The sequence below is a fragment of the Sinocyclocheilus grahami genome, unplaced genomic scaffold, assembly GCF_001515645.1.
Source record: "Sinocyclocheilus grahami isolate Dianchi unplaced genomic scaffold, SAMN03320097.WGS_v1.1 scaffold348.1, whole genome shotgun sequence".
Classification (NCBI taxonomy): domain Eukaryota; kingdom Metazoa; phylum Chordata; class Actinopteri; order Cypriniformes; family Cyprinidae; genus Sinocyclocheilus; species Sinocyclocheilus grahami.
This window is the reverse complement of record NW_015505527.1, coordinates 527,295-547,829: the sequence shown is the minus strand read 5'-3', so window position 1 is coordinate 547,829 and position 20,535 is coordinate 527,295. Positions and strand designations below refer to the sequence as shown.

Below are 20,535 nucleotides of genomic sequence, written 5' to 3'. Positions count from 1 at the left end.
GACATGACACATGTCATGAATATGAAGGAGGTTTTATGCATGTTTATGACAACTGTTATTAAGTGTCATTCGCTCAGTTATGTAATTTTTAATGCAAAGATAACGTTGTTTGAGATGTCTTTGTTATGGGCTATGGTTAGGGGTAGGGTTAGGTCAAATAATGTCATATTTGCATTAAAAATGACATAACTGAGCGAATGACACTTAATGACAAATGTCATAAACATGCATAAAAAACCTTCATATTCATGACATGTCAGGTCATGATTATGTAGGTGTCATGTCATGATTATGAAGGTGTCATGTCAGTCTTATGCACACCCCTTCAAGTAAAGTGTAACCAAAACGGTATACCAAAAAATCAAGCAAATAAGCAAGCAAAAGCAATTACCACACTGAAACGGATTTTTGCAATTGCTGTAGTGCCTCAGGATCTGACTTGGGCTCAAATATATACGGCCTATCACAGCACTAGCTAGCTCAAGTAAATGATTGTGTGCAGCAAAATTCTTATTGTATTTCTGTGAGACAGGAAGTACTGGCCTTCCTTGTGCTTTCCACTGAACTGCAATGTCATGAGAAAATAAAAAGAAATGATAAAGAAATACCACTAGCTCAACACCACAGTTCAAGACAATATCTTTCTAATGAAAGGTGATAGAGTATTTCTGAAATGACACAGATCATGAGATTTGAATGCAGTCAATATATGATGTCTGTGGAAACAATATTGTTAATGTAGTTAAGAGCTTCAAAGTTGACTTCAGACATGATGCTTGTTCATTTAAAGCGTGATTGTTAGAAATTGTTGTAAGAGGGTTTTGTCTAACACATCAATACTACTTTCATCACTCATATACACTGAAAAGAAAATGCTCTGCCAAGCCTTGGCAATACCATCACAAAGATGAAAGAAAAAAGACAATTAGTGATGAGAGAAAAGGAAGGGATAACACTTTACCTGATCTGGGTTTCAGGCCAAATACAGTCAGAGTTGTGGTAAAATCACTAGATCGCATTCCCTCCTGTAACAACACCAGGAGACACCGAATGGAATAGAAACACCGCAAACAACTCGTGCTGGATTTGGTAATGGATTCAGTTTCTTCTGACTGAGATGGTCTGTTTTACACAGATGTTTTTCTCTCTCATGAACTTTGTCAATGTAGTACTTCTACAGAATGCAACAGGGCTATAAATCCAAGCTTCCTGTCTGACCAATAAATTGCCAAGAATTTACAAACCATTTTACAGATTGCATTAACAAAGAGCAGATTTTTAGCGGATGAAATACTTAAAGCTGAGCAAAGAACCAGAAAAATACATTTCTGTGGTTGAAATCTTTGATAAAGGATGAAATAAGATCTTATTTGAAAAGAGTGGTAACGAAAGTGGTTAAGAAATATGAAAATGGTTAAGACTATATATGCTTATGCTGCAATTGGTCATAGGGGGTATAGCTAAAACTATGATCTATTCTACAAGATGTGAACAATGGGAGAGCTTAGAAGAGAATTGAGTTTAACCAATCAAATTGAAGAAAACATGCAACCTTGCTATTGTTATGCATTTCTTAACACATAAATGTGTGTAATTTTTTAAAGGGGTCATGAAATGTTGAATCAAAATGTTCTTATTTACACATATACAGTAGGAGGTTCTTCTAAAATAAAAACATATTGCAAGTTTCAGAACTCAAAACTAACTTCCCAGTTTTCTGATTATGCCCAGATTTGGTATAAGAATCCCCTCGACATGCCCCTTAACGTGTCATCAAATTACGAAATCAAGGAGTATGTTCTGAACAACTCATGTCTGTCCAGTGTCCACCAATCACAATAGTGATACTGCTGTTGAATAAAGATGTCCACAATGGTACCTCCAAAACCTCAGCATAGATCAGAGTATTAGAAACGCACGAGTGACTAAAATATAAAGCTTTTGTTTGTTCTTCACAATTTGCAATGGACTGTTTTGGAAATTATTGTAAATATGCTGCCATTTTCTTTTACAACTTTTATTGAAAGATACCGCAGTTAAGTACATTTATTTTTAATCTTACAGTGTTTTTGTAATAAAATGTTAAACCAGCATTTTACGCTATTAAGATACCAAGAGTATCATTGTTTAAGCATTGCTAATAAAATCAGTAAATACCTGCATACATGCAGTGCCTTTAATAATACAACCAGTAACAACAGTACTTTTAAAACTACGGTAACACTTTACTTGAAGGGGTGTGCATAAGACTGACATGACACCTTCATAATCATGACATGACACATGTCATGAATATGAAGGAGGTTTTATGCATGTTTATGACAACTGTTATTAAGTGTCATTCGCTCAGTTATGTCATTTTTAATGCAAATATGACATTATTTGACCTAACCCTACCCCTAACCATAGCCCATAACAAAGACATCTCAAACAACGTTATCTTTGCATTAAAAATTACATAACTGAGCGAATGACACTTAATGACAAACGTCATAAACATGCATAAAAAACCATGATCAATGTCATCAATGTCATGATTATGAAGGTGTCATGTCAGTCTTATGCACACCCCTTCAAGTAAAGTGTAACCAAAACGATATACCAAAAAATCAAGCAAATAAGCAAGCAAAAGCAATTACCACACTGAAACGGATTTTTGCAATTGCCGAAATTACTGCATTACTTCAGTTTTTGCAAGAGGCAACATCCCTTGAAATTTTGTGTTTTTCACAGAAAGTGAAAATGAGGATGGAAATTATCATTTTTACAAATATTGTATTGTGCCCTTTTTTTATAAACAGACCTTGGGAAATATTATGAAGAACTAAAACTGCATTTCATGACCCCTTTAATTGTGGAGTTGCTCTACTGTGGTGATGTGACTCAGCTGGCCTCTAATAAATATTCATGCAAGGAGAATCTTGGCACGTAGACAGTCACAGCACAAAGTCTCACCTCACAATCATTGTCGTTGCCACTGGAGTTTCTTCGAGCACTTTGGCACTTATACTGAAATGGGAGACACAGGGAGACAGAGAATTACATTCCTGATATTCATCACTTTATCAGCTTTTAACATCAGAAATGCATTAAATAGTCTAGAGCAGTGGTTCTCAACCACATCCCCACCCAACACTACATATACTGCATTGGGAACCACTGGTCTAAAGATAAAAGGATAAAGTTCACCTTGCCCAAACATTCACTGACTGTCTGACGCATGTGCTGACTCTATCGCCACTTTAAATCTGGCTGAAACTAGTCTAGTCATAATCTGGTACCTTTAGCAAGATACACACACACTCATGAGCAGAAACGTATAATTTGCTTCAGTTCTGTTTGTCAGTTTTATTTGAAATAATCAGTACTTATTACTTTTGTACCGCCATCAATTCTGATTTCAAAAGGAATACACCTTTCAACCATTTCTTCAGTATTTTCTGTGTGTGCCACAACAAATATTGCACTGTAAGTACAGTAGTCAACATTTGAAGTGGATTACCTTTCATCAAAATTGTCCTAAAATTTCTCAACCACATCCCCACCCAACACTACATATACTGCATTGGGAACCACTGGTCTAAAGATAAAAGGATAAAGTTCACCTTGCCCAAACATTCACTGACTGTCTGACGCATGTGCTGACTCTATCGCCACTTTAAATCTGGCTGAAACTAGTCTAGTCATAATCTGGTACCTTTAGCAAGATACACACACACTCATGAGCAGAAACGTATAATTTGCTTCAGTTCTGTTTGTCAGTTTTATTTGAAATAATCAGTACTTATTACTTTTGTACCGCCATCAATTCTGATTTCAAAAGGAATACACCTTTCAACCATTTCTTCAGTATTTTCTGTGTGTGCCACAACAAATATTGCACTGTAAGTACAGTAGTCAACATTTGAAGTGGATTACCTTTCATCAAAGTTGTCCTAAAATCTAAAACCAAAATGCGTTCTTGTCTTAGGACAACTTTGATTAACTTTTTTGATCCACTTCAAATGTTGAAATAACAAGTATTTAATAAAAATGAATCAAACAATCAATACTAATATTTATGGCTGTTTTAATTGCTTTGCTTTCAAACGTTAGAGCTTTTATTGTGGAGGAAAAATCTATGTAGACCTTACAGCTTCTCTTCTGTTGATAACAGGTTTATAAACGATTCATTACAAATTTGGGATGATAGCTGGTGTGTTGCATTTTCAAATGCACAATATAAGTGTCCCAAACTAACTGCTGGCAAAGATGGAGTTTGTGTGGAGCAACCTTTACTAACTGTGAATGTTTAACTATTTTATAACATAGAGGCTTTATTTAGGAAAGAATATACAACTCTCTTTTTTATGAGAAGAGAGTAAGACATATAACAGACCAGGGAAGGGAAAAAGCAGCGTAAATCAAAAATGATCAGCTTGGCATCGCCCTGCACTTGAATGTCCACACGGAATGATGGAAGGGAAAGCACGTTCTACAGAAAAATACAGATTAACTTCATACACAAGATCTCACGCATCAGGGGCCGATGACTAATAATCCTGTACGTAAGCCTGTATCTTTGCTCCGGGTGGAATCTTGTGGAGGAAAAATCTATGTAGACCTTACAGCTTCTCTTCTGTTGATAACAGGTTTATAAACGATTCATTACAAATTTGGGATGATAGCTGGTGTGTTGCATTTTCAAATGCACAATATAAGTGTCCCAAACTAACTGCTGGCAAAGATGGAGTTTGTGTGGAGCAACCTTTACTAACTGTGAATGTTTAACTATTTTATAACATAGAGGCTTTATTTAGGAAAGAATATACAACTCTCTTTTTATGAGAAGAGAGTAAGACATATAACAGACCAGGGAAGGGAAAAAGCAGCGTAAATCAAAAATGATCAGCTTGGCATCGCCCTGCACTTGAATGTCCACACGGAATGATGGAAGGGAAAGCACGTTCTACAGAAAAATACAGATTAACTTCATACACAAGATCTCACACATCAGGGGCCGATGACTAATAATCCTGTACGTAAGCCTGTATCTTTGCTCCGGGTGGAATCACACAGCCATAGTGATTGAATTACCCCATTCAAGAAAGATATGCACATATCAACTGGCAAACACAGTCATGTTTTCCGGACGACCTGCATGTGTGCGTATGGTATAAATGGTTGAAAAGGTGTGTGTCGGGGTGTGTACAAGAACTCTATTGTGTGGCAAACTTCAAACGTTGTTTTTTAAATGTCATGCCTTCATTAGTGTCATAACAGTGGTATGAAAACACTGCAAAAGCAGAACAGGGCAGTAAACGCTGATGTATCTAATTAATAAACCAAACCAATCAAATAATCCAAGGCCTCTCGTTCTCCCTTTCAGGCACAGGTCAGTACTTAGGAAAGAGTGTTATTGTGAAGTCATCTGGGTACAGACTGGGCGTGTCCCCGGTTTTGTTCTTTGGGCTAATGGACAGTTCCATGGAAGTGCAAAACAAATGCACATTTAAAAGAGACAGACAGTTAAGGGAAATTCCCTTAGGAGGAGGTACTGTATATGGATATGTGTGTTTCTGTGTGTCCTGCCAAAATCCTACGGACCACCTATTTTAAACCTATTTTCTTTCCTTGACATTTAACATTTCATTGTTCACACACACGCACACACACACACACATAAAATAAAAATAAATAATTTGTTTGCTTAAAAAATAACAAAAGGACAGAAAAAACGATGTTGACTCAAAAGTGACAAGAATAGACAAACAGAGCCCACTTAAATAAATAACAAACAATGATACATGTTTTACTGAACACACTGTGTAAACGGTCACTGTGCAGGATAAAAAAAATCTGTGAACACTGCATTTAATAATCTTCATTTTGGCAGATACATCCTCCACCTTAATGTTTCCTGTAACTGTGGACCAGACAAGCATTCATGGTCAGGAGTTTTGAACAATTGCTTTTCACTAAACTCTTTCAGCTAGCTAAAATAGATGTATTTCTGCTGTGAATGGCTCTCTTGAGGTAGTGCCAAAGCATCTCAGTCAAACTGAGGTAAGAATGGGCCATTCCAGATTGCGTGATTTCCTGTCATTCTGTTATTCTACTTATGTGCTTTAAGCTACTGTCTTTTCCAATATTCTTGCAGCCTTTCCCAATAAACTTCTGTTTATCTGTCATGACAGAAAGCTGTCCAGGCCCTGAGGCAGCCCAAAACCAACTTTACAGCTGGATGTGGCTTTGATGTTGGTGCACTGTGTCTTTTCACTCCACACGTGGTGTTGTATGTTTTAAGAGCTTTGTTTTAAGTTTCATCTGTTTACATAGTGTTTGTAATGCATCACATAGACATGTCAACAAAGATGTTAACATTCTCCAGGGATTTTTGTGAATCAGGTGGCTTTCAAAACGTTTGTAATAGCACATTATAGGGCCCAGAGCTTGTTTCAGTGACAGGAATCCATGTTTTTGTTGAGGCCACTAGCCTAGAGATTCACATATGTTTTCCACCCTGCACTGTGAATCTATCTACAGTTAATTCAATAAAGACATGAAAGCGTGTTTGTTGGTGTGTTATTTGCTTAAGCAGACTGTGTTTATCCATCTATTGTGCTGCAATTCTTACAATTTAAGACCAATTTATGCAGTAAATCCAAACAAATCCTGCCATTCTATAAGTAACTAAAACAAAGCGAAAACCAGCAAGGTACCTGAAATAAGATACATATAATTGTCTTCACATGTAAAACTCTAGGATCTAGGATTTCCTCTCTTCAATATATAACAATTACAGCCAACTTTATGAATGATCACAAGATATTATTTTAACAATATAGGCACAGGACTAGAAACCAATGCTAATCTTAAAGAGTCCTTTAAAAGCACTTCAAAAAGAATAACATTTCCAAGGTTTACAAAGATAAGGACTGAAGTACATTAAGGAATCAGTCTGGGGTATCTGAGACAAAATATCATGGGCTGAGGCTAGGGGTATTGTAACTGTTTTAACATACTGAAGTATAACACAAGTTGCCCTGTGATATATACAAGTCTCAAGTGGCACGAAGTAGTTAAATTTTTTAGTTTGTCTGTGTGTGTGTGTGTGTGTGTGTCTTTGACAAAACTAGTGAGAGAGGGATACGCGAGTATGCACGAGCAAACAAAATATGTGAGCGTGAGAAAAACCAAGAACATGTGCGTGCTTGGGTGTGTACCTTCAGGTAGTCTTTTCTCAGGTACTTGTTTCTTCTCCGATCCTCATTCTGGTTAAGCACAGGAGGAACCTCTGGCCATCTTGGCTCTGAGTCACTGCTCTCTGATTTCAAACTTCCATCAAACGAGCAAGATGAAGAAGGCTGAGGGACAAATCACAAAATGATGGTGAATGACAAGGCTCAAAATGGATTTCATGAATTAAATTAAATTAAAATCTAGCTACTTTGTAGAGCTGTAAACAAACAAGTTAGGTATACATTCATTCTCATGGTCTCATGTGGAAAGCATTTCCCTCCACATTAATGGTAAATTAACATTGTGATAAATATTGATATCGTATGATATGAAAAAAATATTGTGATAATACTTTTGGCCATACTGCCCAGCCCTAAGATGAGTTGTTGTTGAAACAGGGAGAAAACACACACACACACACACACACACACACGAATGAACAAATGCATGGAAGCATCAGTAAAAATGCACTGAAAACTACAAACCAATTAGCAATGATTTGTTTTCCAGCCCAAGTGTGCGTATGAATTAATGGAGTTACATTTTAGTTGTATCCCTTTTTACCTTACAATGAATAAAATGTTGTGGGGAAAAAAACATGTTGTAATGAAAAAAATACACTATCATTCAAATGTGTGAGGTTGATAAGATTTTTTTTAAAAATGTCTTTAAAAGAAGTCTCTTATGTTCACCAAGGCTGCATTTATTTAATGAAATACAGTAAAAACAGCAAATTAAATATATTCCTGTAAAATTTCAGCAATCATTACTTCAGTTTTGAGTGTCACATGATCCTTCAGACATCATTCTAATATGCTGATTTGGTGTGGAAGAAACATTACTATTATATACTATTGTTATTGAAGTTGAAAACAGTTGTGTTGTTTAATATTTTTGAAGCTATGATGATTCTATCTTTATTGTCACTTTTAATCAATTTAATGCATCTTTGCTACATAAAAATATTCATTTCTTTCCAAAAAATCTTATCGACTCAATCTTTTGAAGAGGGGTGTATGTATTGTTTGAGCTGGTGAAAATTGTTGTGAGTAAAAATACTACTAGAATATTGGACTTGAGAAGCTTTACTGTAAGGATAGAAATGAATGAGGAGGAGGACTGAAGAGTGACCTCAGAGAAAGCTGCATCTTCATCAGTGAGATCAGTCTCCTTGAAAAATATACACACACAAAAAAACAAAAACACAGAATGAGGGAGAATTGAATGGAATTCACAAACACAATGATAAAACAGACCCAGATGAAATCTGTAAAACATCTCCACCCACCCACGTTATATCTTCTTTTATGTTCAGCTGAAGAAAATAAATTTATACAGGTTTGGAACAACTTGAGGGTGAGTAAATGATAATTGAAATGATAATTTTAGTTTTTGGGTGAACTAAAGTAGCGTTTGTTTGATACAAAAACTAAAGTTTCTTCCCTGGTGCGAAGTATATCCAAGGTTGCTGGAGGGAAGAGGTTATTTTCCTGCCCTCACGTTAGTGAACACGTCATCAAAGACATGTCATTGCAAGGGTGAGGGCACATGAGTTTAAAAAATATATATGTATGATGCAAGTTCAACTTCTGTGTGCAGACTTCTTTGTGTGTAACTGTGCATGACACATACTGGTACCTGTCCACACAAGGCAGAGGCTGAGCTGCTTCCTTCATCTAGTGATGCACTGTAAAGAAAAACAGAAACACGCTGACATGAACCTTCAAAACATACAATTGGGGCCTACAGGTGACTGCAGGTGGGCATGTGTGTGCACGCTCATGTGTATAAGGCCCAATGTGTTGTCAGGTTGTTAATCTCACTGTGCAGGATGAAAGTGACGCGAGGCTCTATGCCATTTCTTTCAATGTGCACAGTGAATGTGTTCAAGTGCACATGTATGAAGACCTACAGTTGATAGATCGTAATTCCAGTGGGCTAATGGTCTACATGAACCTTAACGGGTTTTCTGTGAAGAAAGAATTTTTTTTTTGCCAGTGAGAGGCATGTCTGGAGCTGTAACACTAAGGGCGAGATTGCTTTCCGCAAATAATGGTAGGCATGTCGCAGATGCAATGTGCCTTGCAGTATCTGTCAATTTCAACACTTCAAAGATTGACCGAATCATATGACTTTACCAAAACTATGTACACAAAGTTCATTATCAAAAACCGTTCCCAAAATCAAACTCACAGACTATTCGAGACTTCAGTGTCGCATGAATCCTTCAGAAATCTGTATATACGGATTTGCTGCTCAAGACACATTTCTTATTATTATCAATGTTGAAAACAGTTGTGCTGCTTAATATTTTTGTGGAAACTGTGATACATTTTACGAAGTTTTTTTATTTGAAACGACTTTTTCTTTAGGTGTGAGAAAAGATACAAGGCAATGAGTGATTCAAAAGCAACGATGTATTGAGTGGTACAGTGAGATGGTAATGAATAACACCTTGCAGACCAAGGGCAAAATACATATTTACTTTAAATAAACATCTCATCTCTTCTTCTTTCTGATCTTGTTTAATTTCTTGGCATTTCAGTTAGCAATTATGTGAATTTTCTGTATTTGAGGAAATAAAGAAATTGCTGGCTAAAATGATTCTGGTTTGCACTGGTGAGACGTGTTTTTCTTGATTAGCTTACTGAGTCAACGGTCAAATTCTAGACTGAAGGTGACAATGAGTTCACAATGAGAATGTGCTAGAAAATGATTAGTTGCACCAGAACTGCAAAATGTGCTATTAGTTTTGTAGAAACAGTAGCATGAGCAACTAATGCCCTGGTGCACTGGTTCAGTCATAGTGTGTATCTCTAAAGGCCATGACACACCGAGCTCAGTGTTTGCAGTGTATTCGATACCATCAGAAATTTTCGGACCGTGTCTGTGGTTTCTTGGCCGATTAAGCAATGAGCATTTGGTGTGAAAATATCTGAGACTTTAACTAAGTTATTCCAAGGATCACAACTGAATTGATAGTAGTTACAAAATGACAAAAAAAAAACATACACAATAATGCCACAAGTTTGGGGGAAAAAAGGTCTCTACCTGTTCACCTGTCAAAGTATAAACATTCTCCACCCTGTCATCTCCTCCCAGTCTTTTTATTTGATCAAAAACAGGTGTTTCCACAATCAACAAAGATATCTCAGAGATTAAACTCCTGAGCATTCTTCACCCTACAAATGCTTACTGTTAAAACAAAGGTGCAACTGCTTTAATGCAAAGTTTGTTTTTATGAATACTGAATGGTCTGTACTAACACTTTAAAATGAATAGCATTCATTAGCACAATATTAAAAAAATGCTGTAAAAAGTTAATTTTAGTTTAAGTAACCTAATGCATTACCTAACGTTAACAAATTCCATGTTATTGTAAAGTGTTTTAATATGCAGCATGTTGACATCAGTTTAACTAACAGTATGTTTTTTTATCTTCTATCTAATGCTCCTTTCTACCTCATTTCTTAATTTTTTAAACATTAAAGTTTAGTTAATGCATTATAAACTAACATTAAGTAGCAGTGAAAAAATAGCATTTATAAATATCTATAAATGTTGTTTACTGTTAGTTTATGATACCCAGGGGTGCTGCTAGGGTTTCTGGGCCTCGTTGCTCTTGTATGCACGATACACGACAGATCGATGTCAGGGGGTCACACATTACACAACTTTTCAATAGGAAGAATTGTGACAACTCTGCCTTGTCCATAAACTACGTTTAGCCCGTGAAAACTTGCAATCCAAGTTGTCTGTACACTGATTTTTAGTAAAAAAAAAAAAAAAAAAAAAACAAGAGTATGAAGGAGCTCTTTGCTTGCTGTTGTTCTGTTGCAGGTCTACTATGACTCCTCTACCTGAACTTTCCCTTGCCGTGTAGATCTCATTTCCAGTCAAAACACATTTCACACGGTAAGACAAATATCTCACGGGCATCAGCAAGACATCGGCACTTCTCTCAGATCGTGACTTCTATAACACACACTACGCGATTGTCACACACTTGAATAAGCATGTGACTCAGATTTCAGGAATTTGTTGGCGATTTTCACAAAACTGTTGGCGAGTGAAAATCAGGGCTAAAATCATGCACTGTGTGCCCGCCATTTGTTGAAATCATGTTTCTTGTGGTTGGTTCCCTGTAGGCCCCTTCTAATGTCTAACATCAGTGAAAGCTTATTGTAAAGTTTTAAAAAATATATGAAGTGTTAACGGCATTTAACATGCATTAACCAATTATCCGTTAAATACATAACAATGTTTTTGGTTATTATTAATTAAAGTAGACTATTATAACAAATAAGAATGGAGGTGTAGGTGTTTGTGTGTGCATCATAATACCTTCTAACAGTCTGAGATGGGGTTCTTTGTTTGGTGCTACTCCCTGAGTGGCTGAGGAACCTGAAAGATCGGAAAATCCATTATCCATTGACATGCATCAGCGGTACATGGAAAAAAATCTTAAATTGGTGCATGGAAAAAAAACCTGAAACCATATTCACAGGTGACAAAAACAGATTTTTGGGAATGCACCTCAGTCTGAAATGTCAGATTGAATTTTTAAATATGAAACATTATAGAGCTTGCACAATGACTATGCGTACAGTCAGTGCTAAACATGGGATTTGAAAAACAAACTGGATTTGTGTGCAGCAATTTGCTAGGTTAGAGATGCTTCCAAGCATCATAACGTGTACCCAATGACCTGTAAAGCAACCTGGCTTAGGATTCAAAACAATCTTTCAAAACGTATATAGTTTTTTACATGTGAACTGAACCAAAACACATTCAAAAGAAAGGTGTCCATTTGCACATCTACAATTTTGGCCAAAAGGACATGCGCAAATAAATATTTCAAACTAGTTTTCCGCATCATTTTGAAAACTGATATAATATTGCAACACGCTTGAACACTTGACTTCTTGACATCATTAAACCTAGACATGCACATACTTGCTAATACACAACACGCACATAAACGCACATGACCAGATGTACTGGATGTGTGCTATACACCCTCTTCTAATGACACATATCCATCATTTGAGACAAACACACATAAAATCACACGCATCGCTCCTTCTACCTGTGAGCTCTCCCCGCGGCTCTTCTACGGTGTATTAGACTCTCTGCCCTACAAATTAGGGATCGCCTCCTGAGAGTCAAATGCCATGTGTGCACCAATCAGATCCCGGGATTAGGTGGAGATGCAGAAAGTGATGGAGAAGGAGATGAAAGGAGAAAGAGGAGGAGGAGGAGGAATATGGTGATTCATTTGTTAGTAAGCAGAGAGGGTCTGATCCCATTACTTCAAAACAACTGACAGCCATCCTCTCAATTCAGAAGCAGCAGACTGCATGGATGTGCATATCGAAAAGGAACGGACAAAACTTGCATTCATTCGTGAATCTCTCATAGATGTAAATTAAAATGAAAGAGATCAGAGGTGAAGGCCAAAGTGAAAGAAAGACTCAGAAAAAGTGAGTGCAGAGGAGAGGAGCAGTGTATATAAAATATATATTTATATTATATAGGTCTGTGAATTTACTGTGCTAATACAACTGAAATAATTTTGATGATAAAATTGAAAGCATATAAACTTACAATACTAGCTACTGGGCCTTGAAGGAAAATGGTGCTTAAAATTAAAATGCGGTCATCATTTACTCAACCTCATGTCATTTCAAACCCATAAGACCATGGTTAATCTTCAAGTTTAGGTTTCATGGACTTCCAGTAGAGGGACAGAAACTCACAGCATGGCCATACCCACCACTGAGGTTGCTTGAACTAACTGAGCTTTGATGCTCATACAAACTGCTCATATTTGCCTATGTTTATGTACTGTTTGAGACATTCCTGTAATTTAAATCTAAAATGATGCACAGGGGTGAAATATAATTTTACTAAATTTCTCATTAATGTCTTAGTTAAAAACCTGTTCCTGTTCCTTCTCTCGTGGATTTCACCTGATTCTTATGTTTCTTATGAATCTGCTCGACAAATAATTTATGCTACTTGCCCAGTTGAAGTGGTTTTAAAGCTACAGTTATTGTATGCAATGTTTGGGCCTTCAGACATCCTAAAATGCTTATCTGTGGATTATGGAAATCAAGCTTAATTTTGTGACCTCTGTATTTCTGTCAGGACCACTATTGTCAAAGATGATTGACAATTAGCATACAGTTTGGATTGGCAGTATGGTTCTGTTCTGGGCAAGAACTCCCTGCGCATCCATGCAGCCTAGCATGGATGAGAGCAGGGAGAGCAGCGATAACCCCCCCAGGGTAAACAGAACAGAACCAACATAAATGTATTGCAGATATCGTTAAAGTTCAATAATTTTATGTACACATTTTAGAATTAGTCTGATTCAAAGGACAATCAGAAGGCTGAATCCTAACTGAGAGTGGAGCAGCTGGGGATGGAGGAGGGTAATTAGCTATTGAGTAGGGCTACACGATATATCGAAATTATCGAAATATCGCAAATGTTAATATCGCAATATGCATATCGCAACAGCTTGCGATATCTGAATAATTTTAATAATAGGCTACTTAAATCAAAACGTTGCAAAATGTCAAAGTTTTAGTTCGACGCATATACTGTAGCAGAGAATTGCTTGACATTAAAAAGAGTTATTAAGTGCAATAAGTTGCAGAAAACAACTCTTTGCCGTCTTGTCTTGCTGTCTGACTCACGCCTGAAGTGTGCGCACAAGCCACATCTCGTACAGCGTCTCTTCAGTTCTGCCGCACACGTGCAAAGCGCATGCACACAGAGAGATATGTTTCAGACCGAGATGATTCATCTTTCGCATCTCCTCATGTTTGAACAGACACATACACACAGAATTATGTCAATAGTACCCGTCTCGATGATCATTCTCGTAAACGCAGTCGGTTGTGTTTTAAATGAATGTAAACAGGTGAGAAAGAAATTGGATGTGTATCATTATACTGGATCCATGCAGTCGGTTTTAAAGGGACAGCAGCCTATAAATACTGCTGCTGAATATGTCACTAATGTTAATCAAACAACAAAACAGCTATAACAAAGATTAATCTAAATTTAATTCATACAGTGAACACTATGCAGTGTTACTTTACACTTAATTATTAAATTTCTGTACCTGAATACTACTGTATATTTGATCTATGCTTGTAAATTGTGTATTTCTTTTTTTTTACTGACTGTTCACTTGCCTTTAATCATGTTTCAACTTTCTCAGACTATAGTTTTTGCTGTGGTATATGAAGAAGTACGGTATTAGTATCCATACAGTGTATGGAAAGCAAAGTTACAATGATATAAAATTAGTGTCATTAATTTTTTTGTTTGTATGTTCACATTGATGTTAAAATTACATTTTCTGATTTGTGACCATTACTTTTTGTGTAATGCTAAAACACTGCTGGTCACTTTCAGAAGTTATAGTGATTCTTTCTTTTCCAAGAAATTAAATTTTAAATGTTTAAAATATAATTTAAATTGATTTTACACACTTATCGTATCGCATATCGAATATCGCATTTTTTAACAAGGTATCGCATATCGCATTTTTCTTCAATATTGCACAGCCCTACTATTGAGCAATGCGAAAACTGCTGATAATACTGAGGGACCTTATATATGAATGCTTAGATAGGTGTCATATTCCTACAGGTAGATGGGGATCAACTGAGAATCAGCTGATGCGAGCTTGACTAACGTGACCTGCCAGAACTAACGCTACATTTGATTTCAGTATTTATGAAACCCTGCATACAAGCCCGACTCACAGGTTTCATTAAAAATATCTTAATTTGTGTTTTGTAGTCTTAAGGGTTTGGAATGACATGAGAGTGAGTAAATGATTTGAGAATTTTCACTTTCGAGTGCCCCAAATTTCACTTCAAGCTTTTGTAAAGCCCTGAATGTTTTTTGTTACCTTCTCTCTCTTAAGTTTTTATGTCAGGTAATGTTTTGTCATGAGTAAAACCTTTCAGAGCTACAATTGGAATGCACAAAATCGTCTGTAAACTAGTGTATTATATAAAGCATTTAACATTCCATGTAATTAATGTGGAGTGACTCAAATATCCAATCCAGAACAGCCACATTATATAAACATATTTTTCTTACACATACTGTAGTCAATTCATTCACATTAATTGTTGACATTTTTAATCGATTGACAGCCCTAATATTACAAAGTAGGCAGGGAGTCTGATGGAGATACTGTGTGCATGTTTGATGGGCTCTGAATGTTGCATGACCATGTGCGATTTATCATGAAAGATCACCTGTTCTGTTGCTCTTGTTGTAGCAGCTGTACTGCGATCTTCCTCAGATCCAACACTTCCTTTAAGTCATCCTCGTCTTCTTCAGCTAACTGCTCTTTCTCTGAGCTGAAGTTGACAAGAGAGGGAGACAAAAATGAAAGAGACAAAGGGATGCTGTTGTTGAATTCTGAAACACAACTTAGTCACAACTTATATTGTGTTATTTGCAAAATTGAGATGCGATTATAACATTTAAGTCATCAGTAAAGAGTCCATGTAATGTTAAGGGAATTCATAAAATAACTGATCGTTTAGAAATATCATAACAAAAGGAATGTGGCTATAAATGCATGCATTGTTTAATTTATTTATGGTGGACCAATATCAGATTTACTAATTTCTTGCAGTCTTGTAGTGGCTGCCTTCATATTTTTTTAGCATGATACAGGACCTTAATGAAGACTCTGAGCAGATATGTAGCGGAGCTGTAAACATTGGTATAAGACAAACACTCGACTAAGTTGGATGGTGCAATCCTCTATTCACCATCAGTCTACAATCTATTCAATAGCTGCTCCAATTCATTGAGCAATGCGAAAACTGCTGATAATACTGAGGGACCTTATATATGAATGCTTAGATAGGTGTCATATTCCTACAGGTAGATGGGGATCAACTGAGAATCAGCTGATGCGAGCTTGACTAACGTGACCTGCCAGAACTAACGCTACATTTGATTTCAGTATTTATGAAACCCTGCATACAAGCCCGACTCACAGGTTTCATTAAAAATATCTTAATTTGTGTTTTGTAGTCTTAAGGGTTTGGAATGACATGAGAGTGAGTAAATGATTTGAGAATTTTCACTTTCGAGTGCCCCAAATTTCACTTCAAGCTTTTGTAAAGCCCTGAATGTTTTTTGTTACCTTCTCTCTCTTAAGTTTTTATGTCAGGTAATGTTTTGTCATGAGTAAAACCTTTCAGAGCTACAATTGGAATGCACAAAATCGTCTGTAAACTAGTGTATTATATAAAGCATTTAACATTCCATGTAATTAATGTGGAGTGACTCAAATATCCAATCCAGAACAGCCACATTATATAAACATATTTTTCTTACACATACTGTAGTCAATTCATTCACATTAATTGTTGACATTTTTAATCGATTGACAGCCCTAATATTACAAAGTAGGCAGGGAGTCTGATGGAGATACTGTGTGCATGTTTGATGGGCTCTGAATGTTGCATGACCATGTGCGATTTATCATGAAAGATCACCTGTTCTGTTGCTCTTGTTGTAGCAGCTGTACTGCGATCTTCCTCAGATCCAACACTTCCTTTAAGTCATCCTCGTCTTCTTCAGCTAACTGCTCTTTCTCTGAGCTGAAGTTGACAAGAGAGGGAGACAAAAATGAAAGAGACAAAGGGATGCTGTTGTTGAATTCTGAAACACAACTTAGTCACAACTTATATTGTGTTATTTGCAAAATTGAGATGCGATTATAACATTTAAGTCATCAGTAAAGAGTCCATGTAATGTTAAGGGAATTCATAAAATAACTGATCGTTTAGAAATATCATAACAGAAGGAATGTGGCTATAAATGCATGCATTGTTTAATTTATTTATGGTGGACCAATATCAGATTTACTAATTTCTTGCAGTCTTGTAGTGGCTGCCTTCATATTTTTTTAGCATGATACAGGACCTTAATGAAGCCTCTGAGCAGATATGTAGCGGAGCTGTAAACATTGGTATCAGACAAACACTCGACGGATCCGTGCAGTCGGTTTTAAAGGGACAGCAGCCTATAAATACTGCTGCTGAATATGTCACTAATGTTAATCAAACAACAAAACAGCTATAACAAAGATTAATCTAAATTTAATTCATACAGTGAACACTATGCAGTGTTACTTTACACTTAATTATTAAATTTCTGTACCTGAATACTACTGTATATTTGATCTATGCTTGTAAATTGTGTATTTCTTTTTTTTTACTGACTGTTCACTTGCCTTTAATCATGTTTCAACTTTCTCAGACTATAGTTTTTGCTGTGGTATATGAAGAAGTACGGTATTAGTATCCATACAGTGTATGGAAAGCAAAGTTACAATGATATAAAATTAGTGTCATTAATTTTTTTGTTTGTATGTTCACATTGATGTTAAAATTACATTTTCTGATTTGTGACCATTACTTTTTGTGTAATGCTAAAACACTGCTGGTCACTTTCAGAAGTTATAGTGATTCTTTCTTTTCCAAGAAATTAAATTTTAAATGTTTAAAATATAATTTAAATTGATTTTACACACTTATCGTATCGCATATCGAATATCGCATTTTTTAACAAGGTATCGCATATCGCATTTTTCTTCAATATTGCACAGCCCTACTATTGAGCAATGCGAAAACTGCTGATAATACTGAGGGACCTTATATATGAATGCTTAGATAGGTGTCATATTCCTACAGGTAGATGGGGATCAACTGAGAATCAGCTGATGCGAGCTTGACTAACGTGACCTGCCAGAACTAACGCTACATTTGATTTCAGTATTTATGAAACCCTGCATACAAGCCCGACTCACAGGTTTCATTAAAAATATCTTAATTTGTGTTTTGTAGTCTTAAGGGTTTGGAATGACATGAGAGTGAGTAAATGATTTGAGAATTTTCACTTTCGAGTGCCCCAAATTTCACTTCAAGCTTTTGTAAAGCCCTGAATGTTTTTTGTTACCTTCTCTCTCTTAAGTTTTTATGTCAGGTAATGTTTTGTCATGAGTAAAACCTTTCAGAGCTACAATTGGAATGCACAAAATCGTCTGTAAACTAGTGTATTATATAAAGCATTTAACATTCCATGTAATTAATGTGGAGTGACTCAAATATCCAATCCAGAACAGCCACATTATATAAACATATTTTTCTTACACATACTGTAGTCAATTCATTCACATTAATTGTTGACATTTTTAATCGATTGACAGCCCTAATATTACAAAGTAGGCAGGGAGTCTGATGGAGATACTGTGTGCATGTTTGATGGGCTCTGAATGTTGCATGACCATGTGCGATTTATCATGAAAGATCACCTGTTCTGTTGCTCTTGTTGTAGCAGCTGTACTGCGATCTTCCTCAGATCCAACACTTCCTTTAAGTCATCCTCGTCTTCTTCAGCTAACTGCTCTTTCTCTGAGCTGAAGTTGACAAGAGAGGGAGACAAAAATGAAAGAGACAAAGGGATGTTGTTGTTGAATTCTGAAACACAACTTAGTCACAACTTATATTGTGTTATTTGCAAAATTGAGATGCGATTATAACATTTAAGTCATCAGTAAAGAGTCCATGTAATGTTAAGGGAATTCATAAAATAACTGATCGTTTAGAAATATCATAACAGAAGGAATGTGGCTATAAATGCATGCATTGTTTAATTTATTTATGGTGGACCAATATCAGATTTACTAATTTCTTGCAGTCTTGTAGTGGCTGCCTTCATATTTTTTTAGCATGATACAGGACCTTAATGAAGCCTCTGAGCAGATATGTAGCGGAGCTGTAAACATTGGTATAAGACAAACACTCGACTAAGTTGGATGGTGCAATCCTCTATTCACCATCAGTCTACAATCTATTCAATAGCTGCTCCAATTAATTCCAAAGGTGTTTGACTGGGTTCACATCTGTGCTTTGTGCAGGCCAGTAAACCATTTTGTACTGTATAGTGATTCTGGAACAGGAGAGGACTCTCCCAAAACTGCTGCAAAAAAGCTGAAGGCACAAGTCCTTGTATGATAAGATTTGTTTTCACTGCAATTACTTGAATAGCCAAACATGGTAATTAGAATGGGGGAGTTCTCCCTTGTTATTTAGTTATTTAGCATGGCTTTGGCAGCGGAGCATGTTTGGTCATAATTACTGGAATATATTGTCACCCAGCCATCACTTGTCGCCTTGTCGCCGTGATTTTGCCAAGAAAGATATGTTCCTGGATCGACATCTTTTGTTGATCCTGGATCAACATAACTGTTAAAAAAAAAACAGACTTAACCCAATCCCTACCCCTAAACCTAACCTTACCCATAATTTATTCCTAAAATCAGAGGGAAATGATAGCTGATTAACAAGGGTGTAGAAGCACCTAATCCAGATTGTAAGCTTAAAACTGACATTTTCTGAAAAGTTATCTCTCAATTCTGATTGGTTGATTGGAATGATGTTCCAGGATCAACAAGGACGTTGATCCAGGAACATGTTGTACTTGGTGAAATCACGCTCACCGTACACCACTATACCTTCACAGCCAATGAGGCACATCTAAAGCACATCTCATTTCAATTAACTGTGCAAATCTCAAGGTGTTTTAGCTAGAAGTTAGACTAAAGGCTGGAATACATTACACAACTTTTGCCCTGAGTTTCTTCGGAATTCATAGTGAAAACGAAGTCTTATAATGTGTGATCCACAATTGTTTAGTGTATGATGCCAGTTTTTCTCTGTCTCCATTTATGTCTGCAAGTGTGTGATGCCCAGTGGTGTATAAAGTACCTGAAAGCCATACTCAAGTAAAAGTACAGATATCTTACTAGAAAATTACTTTGGTAGAAGTAGATGAAGAAATTTTGAATATTACTTGAGTAAAAGTCTTTAAGTATGTGATATTTATTGTACTTAATTACGAAAAGTATTTTTTAAATCTTTAACGTACTTACGTATTGAAAGTAAAAGTACAAGTAAATGCAAAATGGAAAAGAAGCAAATAAATATATATAAAAAAAATTCATACACAGCTTGAGTAGCCAGATTGTGGTCAGTTTGAACTCTTTATTCCATTTTGTATTTTTGGGTAAGAATAAGAAGCACTTCATCCGGTACTTAGTGTCTTTCATTCTAACATAAGAAAACATTTTTAGAATCTCCATCTGAAATAGCATTTAGATGTATTCACACAGTTTAATGCATCTCAGAGGGGACATGGATGCATTTAAACTGCAGTTACAGATGCATAAATAGACCTAATGTTTTGTTTTTAACATAA

The 20,535-nt window shown here is 36.2% G+C and overlaps 1 protein-coding gene across 1 annotated transcript in view; it reads right to left on the bottom strand.

Annotated features, from left to right (window-relative positions):
* LOC107548443 (leucine-rich repeat and calponin homology domain-containing protein 2-like) overlaps window positions 1-20,535 on the bottom strand; it is a 59,950-nt gene that overhangs the window by 7,008 nt on the left and 32,407 nt on the right. Inside the window, exons 7-15 of the mRNA XM_016229113.1 lie at window positions 18,590-18,694; window positions 12,311-12,379; window positions 11,566-11,625; window positions 8,860-8,908; window positions 8,353-8,391; window positions 7,206-7,346; window positions 2,956-3,009; window positions 962-1,025; window positions 544-565 (exon numbers count right to left, since the gene is read on the bottom strand). Coding sequence (XP_016084599.1) covers window positions 544-565; window positions 962-1,025; window positions 2,956-3,009; window positions 7,206-7,346; window positions 8,353-8,391; window positions 8,860-8,908; window positions 11,566-11,625; window positions 12,311-12,379; window positions 18,590-18,694 — 603 coding nt within the window. The remainder of the gene's footprint in view (window positions 1-543; window positions 566-961; window positions 1,026-2,955; window positions 3,010-7,205; window positions 7,347-8,352; window positions 8,392-8,859; window positions 8,909-11,565; window positions 11,626-12,310; window positions 12,380-18,589; window positions 18,695-20,535) is intronic.